The sequence below is a fragment of the Neoarius graeffei genome, chromosome 14 (assembly GCF_027579695.1).
Source record: "Neoarius graeffei isolate fNeoGra1 chromosome 14, fNeoGra1.pri, whole genome shotgun sequence".
NCBI classification, from domain to species: domain Eukaryota; kingdom Metazoa; phylum Chordata; class Actinopteri; order Siluriformes; family Ariidae; genus Neoarius; species Neoarius graeffei.
In genome coordinates this window covers 48660745-48680179 of record NC_083582.1, presented here as the reverse complement: position 1 = coordinate 48680179, position 19435 = coordinate 48660745, and the positions used below count along the sequence as shown (strand labels likewise).

General features: G+C 40.6%; 1 protein-coding gene across 4 annotated transcripts in view; it reads right to left on the bottom strand.

Annotated features, from left to right (window-relative positions):
* LOC132897756 (urotensin-2 receptor) overlaps window positions 1-19435 on the bottom strand; it is a 137408-nt gene that overhangs the window by 97177 nt on the left and 20796 nt on the right. For 2 of the 4 annotated variants that reach the window (XM_060938985.1, XM_060938984.1), the window contains exons 1-2: window positions 10127-10643; window positions 8671-9773 (exon numbers count right to left, since the gene is read on the bottom strand). In XM_060938985.1, coding sequence (XP_060794968.1) covers window positions 8672-9760 — 1089 coding nt within the window. In that variant the 5' untranslated portion in view covers window positions 9761-9773; window positions 10127-10643 and the 3' untranslated portion in view covers window position 8671. Of the gene's footprint in view, window positions 1-8670; window positions 9774-10126; window positions 10644-19435 lie in introns of those variants that run through there. The other 2 variants (XM_060938987.1, XM_060938986.1) reach the window with 2 other exon arrangements.

The following is a 19435-nucleotide window of genomic DNA, read 5'->3' as shown; positions in this document are numbered from 1 at the left end:
TATGAGTCTTATCTGAATTCGTACTTTTTACTAAATTCAAAGGTCCAAAAACAAATAGTCTCTATTTAATGGTTTTCCTGACTCCTAAATGTGTTATTTTAATAAATAGGCAAGCAAGCACACTCACAAATTCCACTCCTCAACAACCTCATCACTGTCAACTCACTAATTAAATATAATGATGGTGTGGAGTTCTTTGTGTGCCAAAGATGCATATTTGTCTTTCTACAAAGTGTTTTGCTATTTTTATGTCATTGTATTTTGATTCAGTACTGTATATTCATTTAAAGCAGTACAGATGATCTAATATCCATCAAAACATGTGCCTCCATGATGTGCTCTTTTACATCACGCATGAAATCCAGAGGCAAACATTTTGCTTTGATTTGTAGACACTGATCGATATCCTGATGATCCTCAAACACCATCGGTTTAGCTTTCAATTACTCTTTCTTTCCTGCTTTTAAAAATGTAATTATTGTCTGAAACACATTTCTGAGGTAAGAGGTATACAAAGCTCCTTTAGCACAATCTATTGAAAGCATGCCGACACTATATCCTTATGGAACTTTACTGTCTTTCAGATGTTAATGTTGATGCACAGTTTTCCTTTACTTAACGTATAATTTGAGATGTTGTGATCTATACAGTAGAGTCTCCTCTGTGGGGGTGTCAAGCCTTTATTCTGTAACAAAATTCTTTGAAAAGAAAAATAGTAGATCCTATTTGTCATTTTGACTGAGTACAGGTAATAATAATATATCGTTCTTGCTTAGGATTTTAATGTGGAGAAAGTTGTAGGAAAAGAAACAAAAGTTTACAAGTTAGAGTTCTCCAGATTCATTCATTCTTCGTTCTCTTAATCCTGACTGTACTGGATGCAGAGGCTATCTCAGGAACAGCAGGAGTGTGACAGTGATTTGATTTGAGGTCCACTGCAGAATTCCAGCAAAAATATTCCAGCAACTGAACAATGTCTAAGTTTATATTTGATGAGATAAAGCTTTTTATTTTGACCAAGGAGCATTTATTGAATACAGTGAGTGTGATACAAGGGAGTAGCTGTGCTCTACTGATTAGTTTATAGTGCCATTAGCTCATGTGAAACGTGCATTAAACTGGGTGTTATATGAGTGATGAGAGTGTCAACTCCCTGTAATAGCCTGACCTTGAGTGTCTGCAGTGTTTCTCTGCATGGTGGAATGCAATATGAACATGCTGAGTGTATGTAAGGGTCACATTCTCACCTACTGCTGTGAAAAGAAAGTACATTAACCAGTTCTTCTTGAAGGATGAAAAAAAAACCAAACTTTAACTTACATCAAACATATTTGGATACATATGGGCAAGATAAGGGGACTGGACACATCTGTCCAAGTTCACTAGAAAACTATTTACAGGTGTACATAGTTGAGGAATAGAGACCCATAAACACAGACAGCTGTCCTGGGTCAGTCAGTGGGCTTCTCCTACTAACAAGTCCCCTGTGTTTCATTTCCACAAAGCCTTAACCCACCAGCAGACAACACACTAATTTATATAAGCACTACAAAGCACCAAAATAATTTTCAATAATATTTCCCTGTAAAAAATATTCTTCGGCTTTAACCAACATTCTTCCTAGAGATGCAGGATATGCACTGTGTTATATGCATAATGCATAATGCCTTTGGCTGTCAGTAAGGAACTGGGACGCATATTTACAGTGTCAGCTTTTGAATCTAACATGTTTCCACATCCCCCTTCTGGGGTCGTCTGACTGCTGACTCTCAATATTCACTCTGTGTTGATCTCTGCTCTCAATTTCCCTTTCACAACACAGCCTATTTTCCCAGATACATAATAATCATGTTCTTTCATTAATATTTCATAATGTTTAGGATAAATTTGTATCAGTTATCCATTATCATTCCAAATGAGAAATCTAGTGCAAAGTTCCACTAAGTATTAATTATCAAGGCTGTTATATTGCACCCATTTATCTGGAAATGTGATGGAAATATGATTTAGGACTGAAAAAAAAAATCACAACAGTTAGTCATCCTGTGATTGCACAGGCAAAGGTTTCACAAATTGGACTAAAGGGCAACTGGGATACACCACTGAGGTACAGTATGCAGTATGTTTTTCGAATCTAGATCTGAAAAGAATCCACAGCACTGTATGTGAGACACATCTGTGTGATTGATGACAAATCCTTTGAGAATCCTTTGTGATTGTTATCTAATAAAAGTCCTCTGTGTTCAATAAGGATTCTATGGCGGGTATAGCGAAGGGCTTTAATAACTAATGAAAAAGAAAGTAGTATTTATGACTTTCTGTATTTTCCATTTAATTTGTCCATGTCCCATCTAAACCTGGAAGAGTGTCTCATCTCATCTCATTATCTGTAGCCGCTTTATCCTGTTCTACGGGGTTGCAGGCAAGCTGGAGCCTATCCCAGCTGACTATGGGCGAAAGGCGGGGTACACCCTGGACAAGTTGCCAGGTCATCACAGGGCTGACACATAGACACAGACAACCATTCACACTCACGGTCAAGTTAGAGTCACCAGTTAACCTAACCTGCATGCCTTTGGACTGTGGGGGAAACCGGAGCACCTGGAGAAAACCCACGCAGACACAGGGAGGATATGCAAACGCCGCACAGAAAGGCCCTCGCTGGCCACGGGGCTCAAACCTGGACCTTCTCGCTGTGAGGCGACAGCGCTAACCACTACACCACCGTGCCGTCACCCTGGAAAAGTGTTGTTTTGTAATTTAAGTTTCTGACATTTACTTTTATTCATTAATACAGTATCTCCTGATGAGTGAATTGCCCTTTGAGAATTAGAGCTTAAATTTGCTTATTGAGGGTCATCATGAAGCTCAATATGATGCTCTTTCAGATGCCTAAAGCTGGGAATTAACTAAGAAGGGGAATCAGGTATGCTAAAGCACCACCAAAGTATGATGGATTCCAACCCACAAATGAGCTAAGACTCACCGTACAATATTATTTATGCAAAACGTCTGAAAGTAAAATAACTAACAGGAACTATTGCAGGTTCAAATGTAAATGAACTGGAGAACTCAGAGAATATATTAAGCCCTATTCTGATACAGAGCAATTTGCAGGCAAATACTGGAACAAGGAACTAATGACATTTTGCTGAAGATAAGGGCTAATATTAATGCAAATTACGATACAATCAGTAGTGTGCATGAGATTTTGTAGCCATTACAAATCATATGTCAATCTTGACCTTTTACCAGTTATGCTATATATCTAAAGGAATAATTTAAACATGAAGATAGGCACCAGCTTATGACCATAGAGTTTGGTGAAGCAGGATGACAGTAATAAGAAACAAAATTAAAATTGAAAAGTTATCACACTTGGCCTATGTTATTTAGTGAATTTTAGAATAACCCCTTAATAAGTAGGTCAGAATCAACTAAATGCAGTAATCGAGCATACAGTCTATAGCAGCTTGCTGGGACAGGTTTTAGATGCACCTTAGTTCAACTGTGTTCATTGTAGCAGGTGTGTTCTGTTGCCATTAACCAGGGTTGCCAAGCTTCAGCAAAATTTACAGCCTACCTCCTCTCCAAAACCAATGAATATAATCCCCAAAAGTGGGAAATGGAAACTGGAAATATATTTGTTTGCATTTTTCTTAGCTTTTGATTGGGAGAAAGGGCATCATGGTACACAGACTGATGTACAGATCATATCTATGCCATTATCCCTCTTTTCTTCTCCCATTCTTTGCAATATACTGTATCTTACAATAGAAATTATACACATTATGTACACATTTGTCAGCCCTGCGATTACGTGGTGATTTGTCCACCAGGTGTACCCTGCCTCTTGCCCATCGTCAGCTGGGATAGGCGCCAGCTTGCCTGCGACCCTGTAGAACACGACAAGTGGCTACAGACAATAGATGGATGGATGGATGGATGGATGGATGGATATACAGTACACACATTATCTACTCCTACAGTTTGCCTTTGTGAAAAATTTCAGCCTGTCAATAACTGTCCTGTCCTCTGCTCCTCCCCCGGAGCATGAGACAGCCTGATTCCTGCCCCAGTGGGCCTCTATTAGCACTTGTTGCAGTGCCCAGTTTTGTCCACTGAGTGCAATAAGAACTTTATGGAACTAAATGGGGGCTGGAGCATCCTGCTCCATGATTGCACAATATTGAGAAGAATGAGCAAATCAGAGGAACACCATCTTTTATTATATCCACATTCACTGGATATGAGCAATTGCATGCTCTGATTGGCTACTCTACTACTAGGCTATCAACTCATATACCATAAGTAGAGAAAAACAAAATGGTCGAGTGTGTTGCTGAACCAACTGAGGATGAAATAAAAACTGTACTTGAAAACAAAACCCTCAAAATACAACAAAAGCAACAAAATACGGGGGCCCCCCAAGGATGTGTGCTGAGCCCCCTCCTCTTCACTCTGCTGACCACACCAACATCCAGTTCCAACCTCTTCATTAAGTTTGCAGACAACACGACTGTGGTGGGTCTCATCAACAATGGCGATGAGACAATCTACAGAAGTGAGGTGAGCCGCTTGGCCATGTGGTGCAAGGACAACAATCTCCCCCTGAACGTGGAGAAGACGAAGAAGAATGTTGTGGACTTCAGGAGAGCGCACACCCAGCATGCTCCACTAACTATCAACAGTGCTGCAGTGGAGAGGGTGAGCAGCACCAAGTTTCTGGGTGTGCACATCTCTGAAGACCTGTCCTGGAGCAACAACACCACATCACTGGCCAAAAAGGCCCAAAAGCATCTGTACTTCCTCCGCAAACTGAGGAGAGCAAGAGCCCTGGCCCCCATCATGCACACATTCTACAGAGGCACCATCGAGAACATCCTGACCAGCTGCATCACCGTGTGGTACGGCGTCTGCACCGTGTCCTGCTGCAAGACTCTGCAGCGCATCGTGAGAGCAGCTGAGAGGATCATTGGTGTCTCTCTCCCTTCTCTTATGGAAATCTATAACTCCTGCCTCACCCGCAAAGCCATCAGGATTGCAGGCGACCCCACCCACCCATCTCATGGCCTCTTCAGTCTGCTGCCGTCGGGGAGGAGACTGCGGAGTCTCCGGGCCAAAACCAGCAGGCTCAAGGACAGTTTCTTTCACCAGGCGGTCAGGAGGCTCAACTCCCTCCCTGTTCTGCCCATCCTCCCCCCTCTGCCCCCTGCCACAGATTCTGCCCGCACACCCCCCGACCCCCCTTCAGCATCTGACATCATGTCACCCTCACAGTCCCCCCCCCGCCCAACACACACACACACACACACACACACACACACACACACACACACACACACACACACACAACATTCATTCGCACACTGAACTCAGGGACTGCACATTTCACTTTACCTCAGTCATTTGCACTATTCCACACTACCTCACCTTAACAGCTATTACTTTATTGTTTATTCTGCTTATTTCATGTTTACCTGCTAAACCTCAAGTGCCCTTGACTGTTTATTTTATGTCCTTTTGCTCCAATTTATTTATATATATATATATATATATATATATATATATATATATATATATATATATATATGTGTGTGTGTGTGTGTGTGTGTGTGTGTGTGTATGAGTGTTTAGTCTATGTCTGTTTCTTATCTAGAGTGTTTATACTGTTTATATTGTTTATTTCAATTATTCTATTTTTATTTATTGCATTGCCTGTTTTGCACCGTGGGTCAGAGAGGACTGAAATGTCGAGCATGTATAGCATATTTGACAATAAAGTTGACTTGACTTGAAAAAAATGGAATAAAAAGTATTTGATGGTAAGAATGTATCTTTTTGATATTTCAAGAATAATAATTATTATAGCATTTCCACAAATTTCTACTGTCATTTTGCCGGTTTGTTTACATTCTAAGCGGAAATAATTTTGTTGGACATTTTGTATAAAGTTTTTATTTATCAAATTTGCAAAAAATAAAAATGCACTGTTTCTCAAAATCCACTGAATGTGGATAGAATAAAACAGTTATTCCACTCAATCTCGTCGTACATGGCTTATAGCCAACTGGGCACTCTGCGTCTCATCGGCTATCAGCTCATGTCTGACTCAATTTCATGGAATAACTGTTAAATATCTCATGTCAAATGGTCACTCAAAAAAGGTAAATGCATTCAATAGAATTTAAAGTGTATGGAGTTGTGAATGATGACTTCATGGAGATTAACATTAAGTGGCCAAGCCACCAAAGATTAAGTAAGTAATAATAAGGCATATTTTCTCATTATCGTAATTAAATCTTGCACATGAATTCCGTATTCATGTTTTTCTGTTGTCAACTGAAAATACAGTTGAAATATTGTTCCTCATCATGTAATCTGTGTTCACAAATGTGACTTGGCTTCAGTCGAGAATGATAAATCTCATGCTTTTTAAGGGATTAATGATTTTTTTTGTCATTTTGATGTATTTCCCATAAAAATGATTCCAAAATAGTCCAAAATACATGTATGAATGTCTGTAATATTGGGCCAATTATATTTAGATTAGACAGAGACAGAAGCCTCTTGGTATCTTCACTTTCCCTAAATGATGGTTATGTGGTTTGGCCTGTGAAGCTATATGGGTATATACGGTAGTAGTGCACACTTATCAGTTATTCTGCTGACTGATTTCCTCTTCCAGCTTTACAGACAGGAACAGAATTAATTTAGTGCGTTCAGCTTTACAATGCTTTGTGGGCTAAACTACTTTCAGATTGAATTCTTTGAGCATGATATGAATTTTTTTTATTAAAAGTTTGATTTGGGGGAATGTTGAAAGCAGACATTAAATGTAATATAAAGAAATAAAGACACTCAAAATGGATTGACAAAATTACCTTTTTCTGAGAAACATGAAGCCAGCTGAGCACGCTTGGAAAGAAGTGCCAACTACCCTTTTCCAAAAGCTCATGAGCAAAAAGACATCCATGTGTTGCTGACTGACAGGGGGAGAGTAATGCCGTTCATTCTGTTATGTTTCATTCTATCAGATGAGCTTTTGGTTGCTTTATATACAGGTCAAATAGATATAGATATATATATATATATATATATGGTATAAGATATAGTTCAAATAAAATTTATTTTTACAAAGTTAGTGATATATATTTGGCTTTTGTCCTTCATACACACATATTAATAGCATTACATTCTCTTCTTTGCACAGTCTTCAATTTGCAACCATATTAAATGACATTTAATTTCTATGACAGAAAAATGTTCCAACATCTGCCATTTGAGTTATTACTAAACCTCTTGTGGTCCATATACAGAAGGTGGCACTTTATTTGGATGGAATCTGATTCTGCACTGAAACCTTTAAGGGCAGCTTGATTCATGGACTGTTTTATGTATAGAGAAAGTAAAAATGTAAATGAAAACTATAAAATTAAACTGCAAAATAAAAAAGATAAAGAAAAAGCTAATATACTGATAATTTCTTTTTCAAAAAATGCACTACTAAGTACCCTGGGTTTCCTCTATTTACATATTGCTGTAAATTATCAGATATATACTTTATGTATAGTTTTGGTGAGGTTTTCTTGACACATTGAAACAATAGTAATTTAGTACCTCTGAGAATAAAGCTAAAATAAAAGAAAAAGGTCCTTCCACCACACAAGATAATTCGATTTCAGCTGCAACTCATTTATACTGTAAGTGAACATTGGACAGAAAATCCTCGCAGGAAAAGAGAAAAACAGAATTTTACCATAATAAAATTCCTAGCTTTTGCCAGTGGAGAGGATGCATCGATGCTAATAGCATAAATGAAAAACAAACAAACAAGCAATGTATTTGTTGAACTGATATATAACAGCGTACATTTTGCAGAAATGTGATATTAAAATCCTACTACTACTAAGATAAGATAAGATAAGATAAGATAAGATAAGATAAGATAAGATAAGATAAGATAGCCTTTTATTATCCCACAAGGGGAAATTTACATTGTTACAACAGCAAAAAAGCAGCAAAATATAGAATGATAAGGCAGTGAAGGAGTAGTGCAAAAAGTACTAAGTATACAAAAAAAAGTGATCAAACAAAATGCAATGCGTCAAGAAAACTTCACCAAAACTATACACAATGTAATCTATCCGATAATTTATAGCAATATGTAAATAGAGGAAACACAGGGTACTTACTACTACTACTACTACTACTACTACTAATAATAATAATAATAATACAGTTTGTATGTTGCAATACATATTAATTTATTGGTTGCAGATCAACATTGTTTGGAGAAAAACTGTATAGGGGAAACATGAGCGAGCTATTTTTATCCTTACATATTCAAGCATGTGTTCATTTTTTTCTTAAGAGCTAATTAAGGAACCCAGTTATATAGGAACCCTACTGTTTCATTTTTATTTGCATTTTGTTTGATCACTACTTTATATGAAAAAAGCATGCTTTGCAGGTGTATCCTGTATTGCCACAGTAAGGACTTAAAAATTATCAATATTATTACTAAACCTTAGATTTTGGCATGTCTATTTGGAGTCTTAAAAACTACAAAACTAAAATACTAAATTCCCACATTTAGAGACAGAACTAACATTTGCGGAAAGTACTTCAGTGATAGCATGTTCACAGAGGAAAACGTCAGGGACCTACCTCACAGACTGCTGTTGTTGGTACGTGGTACGTGTGTGAGCACAAAACTCTCTGTACACTGCTGGCTGCTGGATGACAGGGAGCGGTGAGGGGACCGTTGGAAGCGGTTTCTCCTGTTGAAATAGCTCCCAGATGCCCAAGTTCTTTGCCTCTTACGAAGATACTCCTTGTAGTTCTTGGTCAAAAGTGTGTACAGGAAAGGATTGATGCAGCTGTTACTGTAGGTCAGGCAGGTGGTCAGATAGTTGATATTGCTCCTGGCCTTGGTTGAAAGAACCATTTCTGGCTTGAACTGGCCCAGTAGCTGCCAGATCCAGAAGGGAAGAAAGCAGGCCCAAAAGAGAAGCACAATTGTAAAAATAAGATATAGTACTTTGTGGTTTGGGAGCTTCTGAGTCTGCTTAAAGTTCTCTGTTTGTGAGATCCAGTAAGTGCGGGCCAGGCAGATGTAGAGATAGCCAATTATGACACCTGGTGCCACAATGCTGGTGCAGAAAAGGGAGGTGATATAGATCTTGTAAGAAAGAGGACTTAGTGTGGTCTGACACATTGATTTGGAATTTTCTGTCTTGAGCTCTACATCAATGATCATGGGAAGGGTTAAAATCAGTGAAGCTGTCCAGACCAGAATAGCAATAGCCTTACGATAACTCTTAGAGCGTTTGACTGTATCCAGAGGCTTAAGAACAGCAAAATAGCGCTCTGTGCTCATGACAGTGAGTGTGAAAATGCTTGCATGCATGGTGAGGAAGTCCATACTAATGAGAGTCCGGCATCCCACATCACCAAAGTACCAACCCTTTAAAAAGTGGGTGCACACCACAAAGGGAATAGTGAGCAGGTAGAGGAGATCAGCCATTGCCAAGTTGACAATGTATATATACATTGACGCAGCAGAGCGCATTGAGTGGCACATGACCACCAGGGTGTAGATATTTCCTGACACACCGACAAGGCACATGACGGACAGGATGGTGCCGATAGTGAAGGTTGCAGCCACATTTTCAGCAGATGATACCACTGGAGTCTCAGTTCCATTAGGCACTTTATCCACCATCACCACCAGGGATTCTACTGACACAGTGGTCATGTCTACAGAACAACTATAATAAATAGACACAAACAGTGAAGAAGGAGTTGGAGAGTGGAAATGTTCATTTAGCTGTTTGAAAATATAAAATTAAAATGCTTAATATAAGCAAAATGGAAATCAACAGTTTTGCCTATTTGGATTGATTATTTAAAATACCTGTAAAAGAGCAGGACACCTTTCTGTCCAATAATAATAATAATAATAATAATAATAATAATAATAATTTACTTATGGAATGGAATGATGAAATGTATGTGCCACCCTTTAAATAAAAAGCATGTCTTTTCAGCCAGGACAGCACCAAGAGTTGTGACCCAAAACGTAAGAATGAGGTGTCATTTTAATAAGCTGATAATAGCTTACCTTGTTTAAATCCCACAGACTGTTTGCCTCCCAGCAGAGAGTAGTTTAGCATTTGTAATGAGCATAGCACACACTCGTCTCACTCATTATATCTCCAACAAGTTTACCATGTATGCTGTGAATCCTCTCACTCCATTAGACATTATTTCCAGAATATTGGATTCAAGTTTACGAGATGCATAAAACCCCCCACAAAAAACAACAAAAAAAAAACTAGATGACTACAGCAATGTTGTCATCATGGTATAATGCATAGTCTGAATGCCTTTGGTCAAATGAATTGTAGGCAGGTGCTTCATCTCTGTGGAAGAACTTCTGCTCTTCTTCATCACTTCACATACTTTCTCAGATGTCTTGATGGCAGATCTTGCAAGGCATTATGAGGTTCCAAAGGAATAATAAATATGAAAACAATGAAAAACGGAGTAAAAAAGACAAATTAATCTCGAGCATTTCAAGGGAAACACTTTGAGCTACAGCTGAATTTTCCTTTGACAGAATGCGTGGCTGTGTGGAGTAGAGAGAGAGAGAGAGAGAGAGAGTGGGGGGGGAAGCAAGCCATTCACACGCTAATGCTGAGTGGGAGGGGTTGAGGAATCAAAGTGTGAAGGAGCAAAGGGAGAGAAAAAATATTACAGGATCAGGGGGAAGAGGGAAAGGGCTGTGAGCAGGTTCTGGAAATGATTCTGCGTCTTCATGATTGCTACAGTTGAGTGACAGTTTGACAGATATATCCACCCAAAATGTTCAAAAATGTATGTATTTTATGTATGTAAATTAATTTATTAAGTGCCCATATACAGTGCAGGCCAAGCCAAAAAGAAGACAATAATTCGGGATTCATTCTGTGTAATACTTATTGTTGTATCTGTAAAATTCATACATCATGTTAGACTAATCTGCGATGACCTGGTGACTTGTCCAGGGTGTACCCTGCCTCTCACCCACAGTCAGTTGGGATAGGCTCCAGCTTGACCACGACTGTGCACAGGATAAGCGGTTACGGATAATGGATGGATGGATGGATGGATGGATAGACATTAGGCTGATGTTCCAGAAATGTTGCTCTATTCTCTACAGTATACAGTATGTCCTTTCAGTCAGTCATTCATAAATTAATTTATTTATCTTTGGTAACCACCTTATCTTGGTCAGGGTTGTGGTGGATCTGGCCAAGATCAAGAACGCTGAGTGGAAGTTCAGGAACACTACTTAGACAGGATGCAGGGGTCATCACTGCAGAGTAACAAATATAGGGGAATTTAGGATTGAATGATGGACTGTGGAGCTGGGAGAAACCAAGCTACATGCTGTACCACAATGCCATCTTACTGTCCATCCATCCATCCATCCATCCATCCATCCATCCATCCATCCATCCATCCATCGTCTATACTGTTTAACCTACTGAGGGTTACAAGTAAGTTGGAGCCAATGCCAGCTGACTTTGAGCAAGAGACAGGGTATTCTTGGGTTTCACGTGATGTCACATCCACCTCATTAGTTATTCAAAACTTTAGCTGGTGGTCTACCAAAGCTCAGTTGACAAAGCATTTGTATGGAGAAGGTACATTGCTCTCATGAAAAATGCCTTATGCTTGCGTTGTTTTAGGTTGTTCGAATTGATCAAACTGTGAAACTGATAAGTTTCTTCAGGGTTCCCCGTGAACTAATAAAAAAGGGTGAACGAACACAGGATTTCACAAAAAGACGTTGAGAAAGGTGGCTTTTGAACCTTTCACTGAAGTTGAAGGGAGCCGAGTCGAAGCATGCTCGAGTTTGCAGTGATCACTTTGTGAAAGGTTTGTATCTCCCTCTCAGCTATGTCCTTAGTGTTTTCAAGTGCTTTTCTTGCTATGTGTCATTATTTTATGGTACTTTTTTAGTCATGAAGCACTAATGTCCCCAGCTGTTTCTTTGTTTACTCCTCACTTGATGCCCACCATACTGAAAACAACGTGTCTCGCTTTCTTTAACAGGGTGTCCTAGCAGCCTTTTCAACAAGTCTTTCAGCAAGTGCACGTGATCAAAACAACCATGAATAATAAAGTCCATATGCATGAATGTTGCAACAAAATTCTTACCCAGCCATACAGTTATAATGCACCGTGATCACGTCTCCTTCTTGTTTAACTAAGATCCAAGCCTTTAAAGGGGTTTCTGATGATCTTTGTGAATGATTTACCTGAGAGATAAGAGCCAACACAAGTGAGAATCAAGCAAACTGTTGTTTGTTAACACTTCAACTTGCAGTGCTTCATTGTAAAGACACGAACGAAAAGCTTTTAAAAAAAAAAAAAATATATATATATATATATATATATATATATATAAATTTTTTTTTACACGGGCAAAAACAATATAGAGTTTATTTGGCAGCGACTTGATACCGAGGTCCTTTACACAGCCACATACAAAAAAGTTGTAAGCCTCCATACTCTTCCACGCTTTCATCTGTTTTGCGGTATAGAAGGATGGCTGCAACACCAGATAGTTCGAGATGTCGGGGAACTTGACTGAAGGGTAGTTTTCGAGATCGTATAACAAATCCTTCTTTTCCAGACTGTAGGGGTCGATTCCATTGCACATAGCAATCTTCTGAATATATCTAAAGTGAGCAGTGGCTTCTAGATTACGAGCATATGCTGATAAGTTATCGCTAGTTGTTTGCACTATGGCAGTTGTTTTGGTTTGCTAGACAACCAGCAATTTTACTGGAAGTAAAATCGCTAAGAAAAGTCACATGACTGAAACCCAAGAATATCCCATGCAGGTTGCCAATCTATTGTTGGGCTAACATGACATTACAGACAGGCAGCCCTTCACACCTATGGGCAATTTGGAGTAGCCAGTTGGCCTAATCTGCATGCCTTTGAACTGCAGGATATTGACCATCAGTTACCAATACATCAGTTAACATTCTTCTAATATAATACTTAGAAATTGCACTAGAGCTCCACTGAGTTTTAGGAAACACAGGTATGACATACAACCTGACTGTAGTCAAGCATCAAGTCCATTTGGTCTATTTATGTACCTGTGCTTGGGCTCCAGATTTTCAGAGACTAATGGAGCCTCTACTCAGGTAGTCCATGAGATAGATATCACATACTGTCTGGAGGGGGAAAAAAAGATTGTTGGGAAAGAAACATGAAATGAAAATCAGACAGCAAATGGTATTTTATCATTATTTTTTTAATGTGCTGGTAAGACGTATGAATAGCAGCTGCAAAAACTGCTGCCAAGAAATTTTAATAACAATCTGATCAAAAGAGAAATGTGAGTATCTATCTATCTATCTATCTATCTATCTATCTATCTATCTATCTATCTATCTATCTATCTATCTATCTATCTATCTATCTATCTATCTATCTATCATAAACAGACTGAAACACATACACACTCAATTAATTCAAGCTGGCAAGCCAAGTAAAACCAGTTACATTTTGCAGAAAAGGAAAGATTTTGTAGCTAGACTCCTGAAACATGTATATAAAAAAAACCCCAGCCTGTTCAAGGACAAAATGTTCTTTACAAAGCTTGCTTCCAAGTAGGACCTATACAGCCATCCAACATTCACCCGTGTGAAGAATCATCTGCTAATGTTTAGACTCTAGTCAGGCTGAACAAAATCCAGGAACTTGACTGACAACAAGGATATGCCTCCTGAACACAGTGTTCTGATGTGCAGAATGTCAAAGAGAGTCACCTGCATTATTTACTCTGAGTCCTGCTTTCCATCTATACTCCTTTTCAGGTCATCTACACGGATATTTAATTACTGTTCATCAGTACCGGTTACTTAATAGAGTTTGGATATGGCATGACATTCCACAAGGTTCTTCTCCTTGTGCACTATTTATGCTAATTGCTTTGAGCCATGGTGTCATTTTCCTGCACCGTCTGCTGCTGTACTACTTATGACTAGCACTTCAGTGTCAGAATTTCCCAAAATGGCCTCCCAAATGCTCTGTCTACAGTAGTTGATACCGACTGCTGTTGGGTTGCGTTTTTTTTTCCTTCTGTAATGCACCTAAATATTTCTGCAAGCATCTTTTAAATTTCCGTGACATGCTAAACATTTTTATAACGAAGATTGATACTATGGCTTTGTCTGTGGTGTGATGAAAAAAGGGGACAATTAGATATGATTTTGGATTTAATGTATGTAGTATGCGTGATATAACACCATGCTGCCCTCTAGCATTTGGCACAAGAGCAGTGCAGGTACAGTAAATCATAACTCTGCTCTCTGCTTAAAATGGCTTTAAAATATACACAGTCTCATCCCAGTACACACATCAGTACTCCATGTGTGTGATATCTACCTAAAAACAATCTAGTACCTCATAATATAGTACTGATTACTATATATCTTACCTACATGTCCTATTTTTGGTGGCACGGTGGTGTAGTGGTTAGCACTGTTGCCTCACAGCAAGAAGGTCCTGGGTTTGAGCTCAGCGGCCAATGAGGGCCTTTCTGTATGGAGTTTGCATGTTCTCCCCGTGTCTGCATGGGTTTCCTCCGGGTGCTCCGGTTTTCCCCACAGTCCAAAGACATGCAGGTTAGGCTAATTGGTGGCTCTAAATTGACTGTAGGTGTGAATGTGAGTGTGAATTGTTGTTTGTCTCTATGTGTCAGTCCTGCAATGACCTGGCAACTTGTCCAGGGTGTACCCCGCCTCTCGCCCATAGTCAGCTGGGATAGGCTCCAGCTTGCCTGCGACCCTGCACAGAATAAGTGGCTACAGATAATGGATGGATTGATGGATGTCCTATTTTCCAAAAGTAAAATACATTACTGGACTAAGTGAAGTGTTCTGAGAGAAGGAAGGATAGCATTGGTTACTCTGCATATCCAGATAAAATTTATCAAATCCATTAACAAAATTACTCACTCAGCATAACACTACAGATTCCAGAGGGAAGCAGTTTCTCAGTGGTACAGAGATAGAATAGTGCATGGTATCTATTCTCTATGAAAAGGTCAAACAGATATACAACAGCAACCTTGGCAAGAGCTCCTCAAAATGTTGGTCAAAGCTGCCAGGCCCTTGGCTAACTCTCAGCCACTAGTTCAACAGTCAAAACCCACATGCAAACACTCATGCGAAGTGACCCAGAGCACCACTGAGTGTTTGATTTGGTACATAGTGAGCATTCACAAGAGGATTTCACCAAGCTGAGAGAGTCCTGAGAGAACAATAATAAATATTAATTTTGGAGGGAAACACATGGTCATGACCCTAAAGGTCAGAAGAGACTCATTACGGCCTTGGAAATGAGACATTATTTCCTTACACCAAAAGTTTTTAAATGAACAGATGCAGAGAGGTAACAAGACAGAAAGCATTGTCTCTGCCTAATCAGTGATGAAAACAAGCTGACACAACACAAGGTCATCTAATTATGATGAAATTTCCAGTACATGATTTTTCTAATAATTCTACATCCACAAATTACTGACTACCTACACAAACTGGTATTCATGAGTTTTTCCCTCATATTTTAACAGAATCATTATGTGCATTGTCACATCAGACGAGAGAATATTTTTAAAGTATCTTGGGATTATATTTAGCTTGAACACATGCCCCAAAAAGCACTTGCATATCTCCTACAGGGCGGCACGGTGGTGTAGTGGTTAGCGCTGTCGCCTCACAGCAAGAAGGTCCTGGGTTCGAGCCCCGGGGCCGGCGAGGGCCTTTCTGTGTGGAGTTTGCATGTTCTCCCCGTGTCCGCGTGGGTTTCCTCCGGGTGCTCCGGTTTCCCCCACAGTCCAAAGACATGCAGGTTAGGTTAACTGGTGACTCTAAATTGACCGTAGGTGTGAATGTGAGTGTGAATGGTTGTCTGTGTCTATGTGTCAGCCCTGTGATGACCTGGCGACTTGTCCAGGGTGTACCCTGCCTTTCGCCCGTAGTCAGCTGGGATAGGCTCCAGCTTGCCTGCGACCCTGTAGAAGGATAAAGCGGCTAGAGATAATGTGATGTGATGTGATGTGATATCTCCTACACAAGAACACAGAATATTGCCCTTAGAATATGATTTTTGTTTAAATTAAAATGACATTATAATTTAGTATTGTGCAAAATAATAATGAAAATACATTGTCATGGCGGCACGGTGGTGTAGTGGTTAGCACTGTCGCCTCACAGCAAGAAGGTCCGGGGTTCGAGCCCCGTGGCTGGCGAGGGCCTTTCTGTGTGGAGTTTGCATGTTCTCCCCGTGTCCGCGTGGGTTTCCTCCGGGTGCTCCGGTTTCCCCCACAGTCCAAAGACATGCAGGTTAGGTTAACTGGTGACTCTAAATTGACTGTAGGTGTGAGTGTGAATGGTTGTCTGTGTCTATGTGTCAGCCCTGTGATGACCTGGCGACTTGTCCAGGGTGTACCCCGCCTTTCGCCCGTAGTCAGCTGGGATAGGCTCCAGCTTGCCTGCGACCCTGTAGAAGGATAAAGCGGCTAGAGATAATGAGATGAGATGAGATACATTGTCATAATATCCGGTGACATGTACTCTAATTATATTGTATTGCCAGACCTGCCAACTTTTACACATTTTGCATTGGAGTGCCACAATTTAACATCAGACTACAAGTACTGGACAAACCATCACTCAAAATGTTCCAAAAGGGCAGTCATTTTCTCCTGAATAAAACTATAGATGGCCAATTAACATCCGGAGTGATTTGTGTAGGTCATTACCACCTGGAAGCCATGCCCCCTTGTCACAAATTTTACATGCTCTCCTTTTTGTCACAGCAAATTGAGGATATTTTGAGGTCATTAATGTGAAATAAAATCTCTCTGTGTATGTTTCACTTTGATAATTAACATAAGGAAAGAAAGAATGACGGGCGGTACGGTGGTGTAGTGGTTAGCGCTGTCGCCTCACAGCAAGAAGGTCCGGGTTCGAGCCCTGTGGCCGATGAGGGCCTTTCTGTGCGGAGTTTGCATGTCCTCCCCGTGTCTGCGTGGGTTTCCTCTGGGTGCTCCGGTTTCCCCACAGTCCAAAGACATGCAGGTTAGGTTAACTGGTAACTCTAAATTGACCGTAGGTGTGAGTGTGAATGGTTGTCTGTGTCTATGTGTCAGCCCTGTGATGACCTGGCGACTTGTCCAGGGTGTACCCCGCCTTTCGCCCGTAGTCAGCTGGGATAGGCTCCAGCTTGCCTGCGACCCTGTAGAACAGGATAAAGCGGCTAGAGATGATGAGATGAGATGAGAAGAAAGAATGACAATTTTGACCTCAAAAGACCCAACACTTTACAAATAATGATAACGGTAATAATGATTACAACTCCACATCAGAAAAAGTTAGGACAGTATGTTGAAATTGAAATTCAAACCGAAACAATGATTTGTAAATAATCTTTGACTTCTGTTGCACGCCAAACAATACAACAGCACATTAGTGATGTTTCACCTCCTGAAGTTTATTGTTTTTTTGTTTTTTCAAAATAAACACGTACTCCAATTTGGATTCTTGCAACACATTTAAAAAGAAAAAAGTTGTGACAGTAAAGCATTTATCACTTTGTAATGTTGCTATTCCTTCTCATAACACTTAAAAGATATTTAGGGACTGAAGACATCCAGTGATGATGTGTTTCAGGTGTTATTTTGCCCCATTCTTCCTGCAAACAGGTACTATGCAACAGTACGGGGTCGTTGTTTTTATATTTTTTGTTTCAAAATTCGCCACACATTGTCTATTGGGAACAGAGTGTTACGTTTTAAATGTGGCATGGAGCGGATACGTGCAGCATTCAAAACTTTAGTAAACAAAACTGAGGCATAAAACAAACAAGAACAAGAGCATGATCAGGATGAGAACCAGGCATGGACAAGGATCTGGGAGTAATGTTAATACAAAACAAAGAAGATGACAGAAACGGATGGAAATAAGCAGGTAATCAGAGGGGAAATGGAAACAGGTGCAGGTAATAATGCCACAATAGGAAACTAGGCAATAACAAGACAAGGGAGGAGATGAAAAAAAAAACACACACGTGTTAACAGAAACATCAAAAGAGCCATGCGGAAGTGCACGTCATCGTGATGTGGGAGTTCAGGTTTACGGAGAGCGTACCATGCTGGAAGCCAGAGGGGAAATCCATGACACAGAGAGGACAGGCACCCTCTTCTTCCACAGCCATGCCTTTGCAACGTGTGCAGAATGTGGTTTTGCTTTGTCTTGTTGAAATATCCCTGGAAAAGATGTTGTCATGAAGGCAGCATATGTTCCTTCAAAATCTCAATGTACTTTATCTGAATGAATGCTGCCATCACAGAGGTGTAAGTTACTTTTGCCAAGGGCACTGATGCAACCTCATACCATGACAGACCCTGGCTTTTGGACTTATTGCTGGTAACAGTCTGGATGTCCTTTTTGTCTTTGGTCCAGAGCGCACGGCATCCATTTCTTACAAAAAAGACTAGGAATACTGATTCGTCTAACCATAATACATGCTTCCACTGTGTGATGGTCCATCCCAGATGCCTTCTAGCCCATAGAAGTCAGCAGCACTTCTGGACACAGTTAACATAAGACTTCCTTTTTGCACAGCAAAGTTTTAACTGGCAATTGTGGATGAAACTCTGTATTGTAGTGCTTGACAAATGTTCACCAAAGTAATCCCAAGCCCATGTGGTTATCTCGTCTCGTCTCATCTCGTCTCGTCTTCTTCCGCTTTATCCGGGACCGGGTCGCGGAGGCAGCAGTCTAAGCAGGGAAGCCCAAACTTCCCTTTCCCCAGACACCTCGGCCAGCTCCTCGGGAAGAACACCGAGGCGTTCCCAGGCCAGCCGAGAGACATAGTCCCTCCAGCGTGTCCTGGGTCTTCCCCGGGGTCTCCCCCGGGGGGACATGCCTGGAACACCTCCCCAGGGAGGCGTCCAGGAGGCATCCGAAAAAGATGCCCGAGCCACCTCAGCTGATTCCTCTCGATGTGGAGCAGCAACGGCTCTACTCCGAGCTCTTCCCAAGTGACTGTGCTTCTCACCCTATCTCTAAGGGAGCGCCCAGCCACCCTGCGAAGGAAACTCATTTCGGCCACTTGTATCCGCGATCTTGTCCTTTCGGTCATTACCCAAAGCTCATGACCATAGGTGAGAGTCGGAACGTAGATCGACCGGTAAATTGAGAGCTTCGCCTTTTGGCTCAGCTCCTTCTTCACCACGACGGACCGGTAAAGCGACCGCATCACTGCGGAGGCTGCACCGATCCGCCTGTCGATCTCACGCTCCATCCTTCCCTCACTCGTGAACAAGATCCCGAGATACTTAAACTCCTCCACTTGA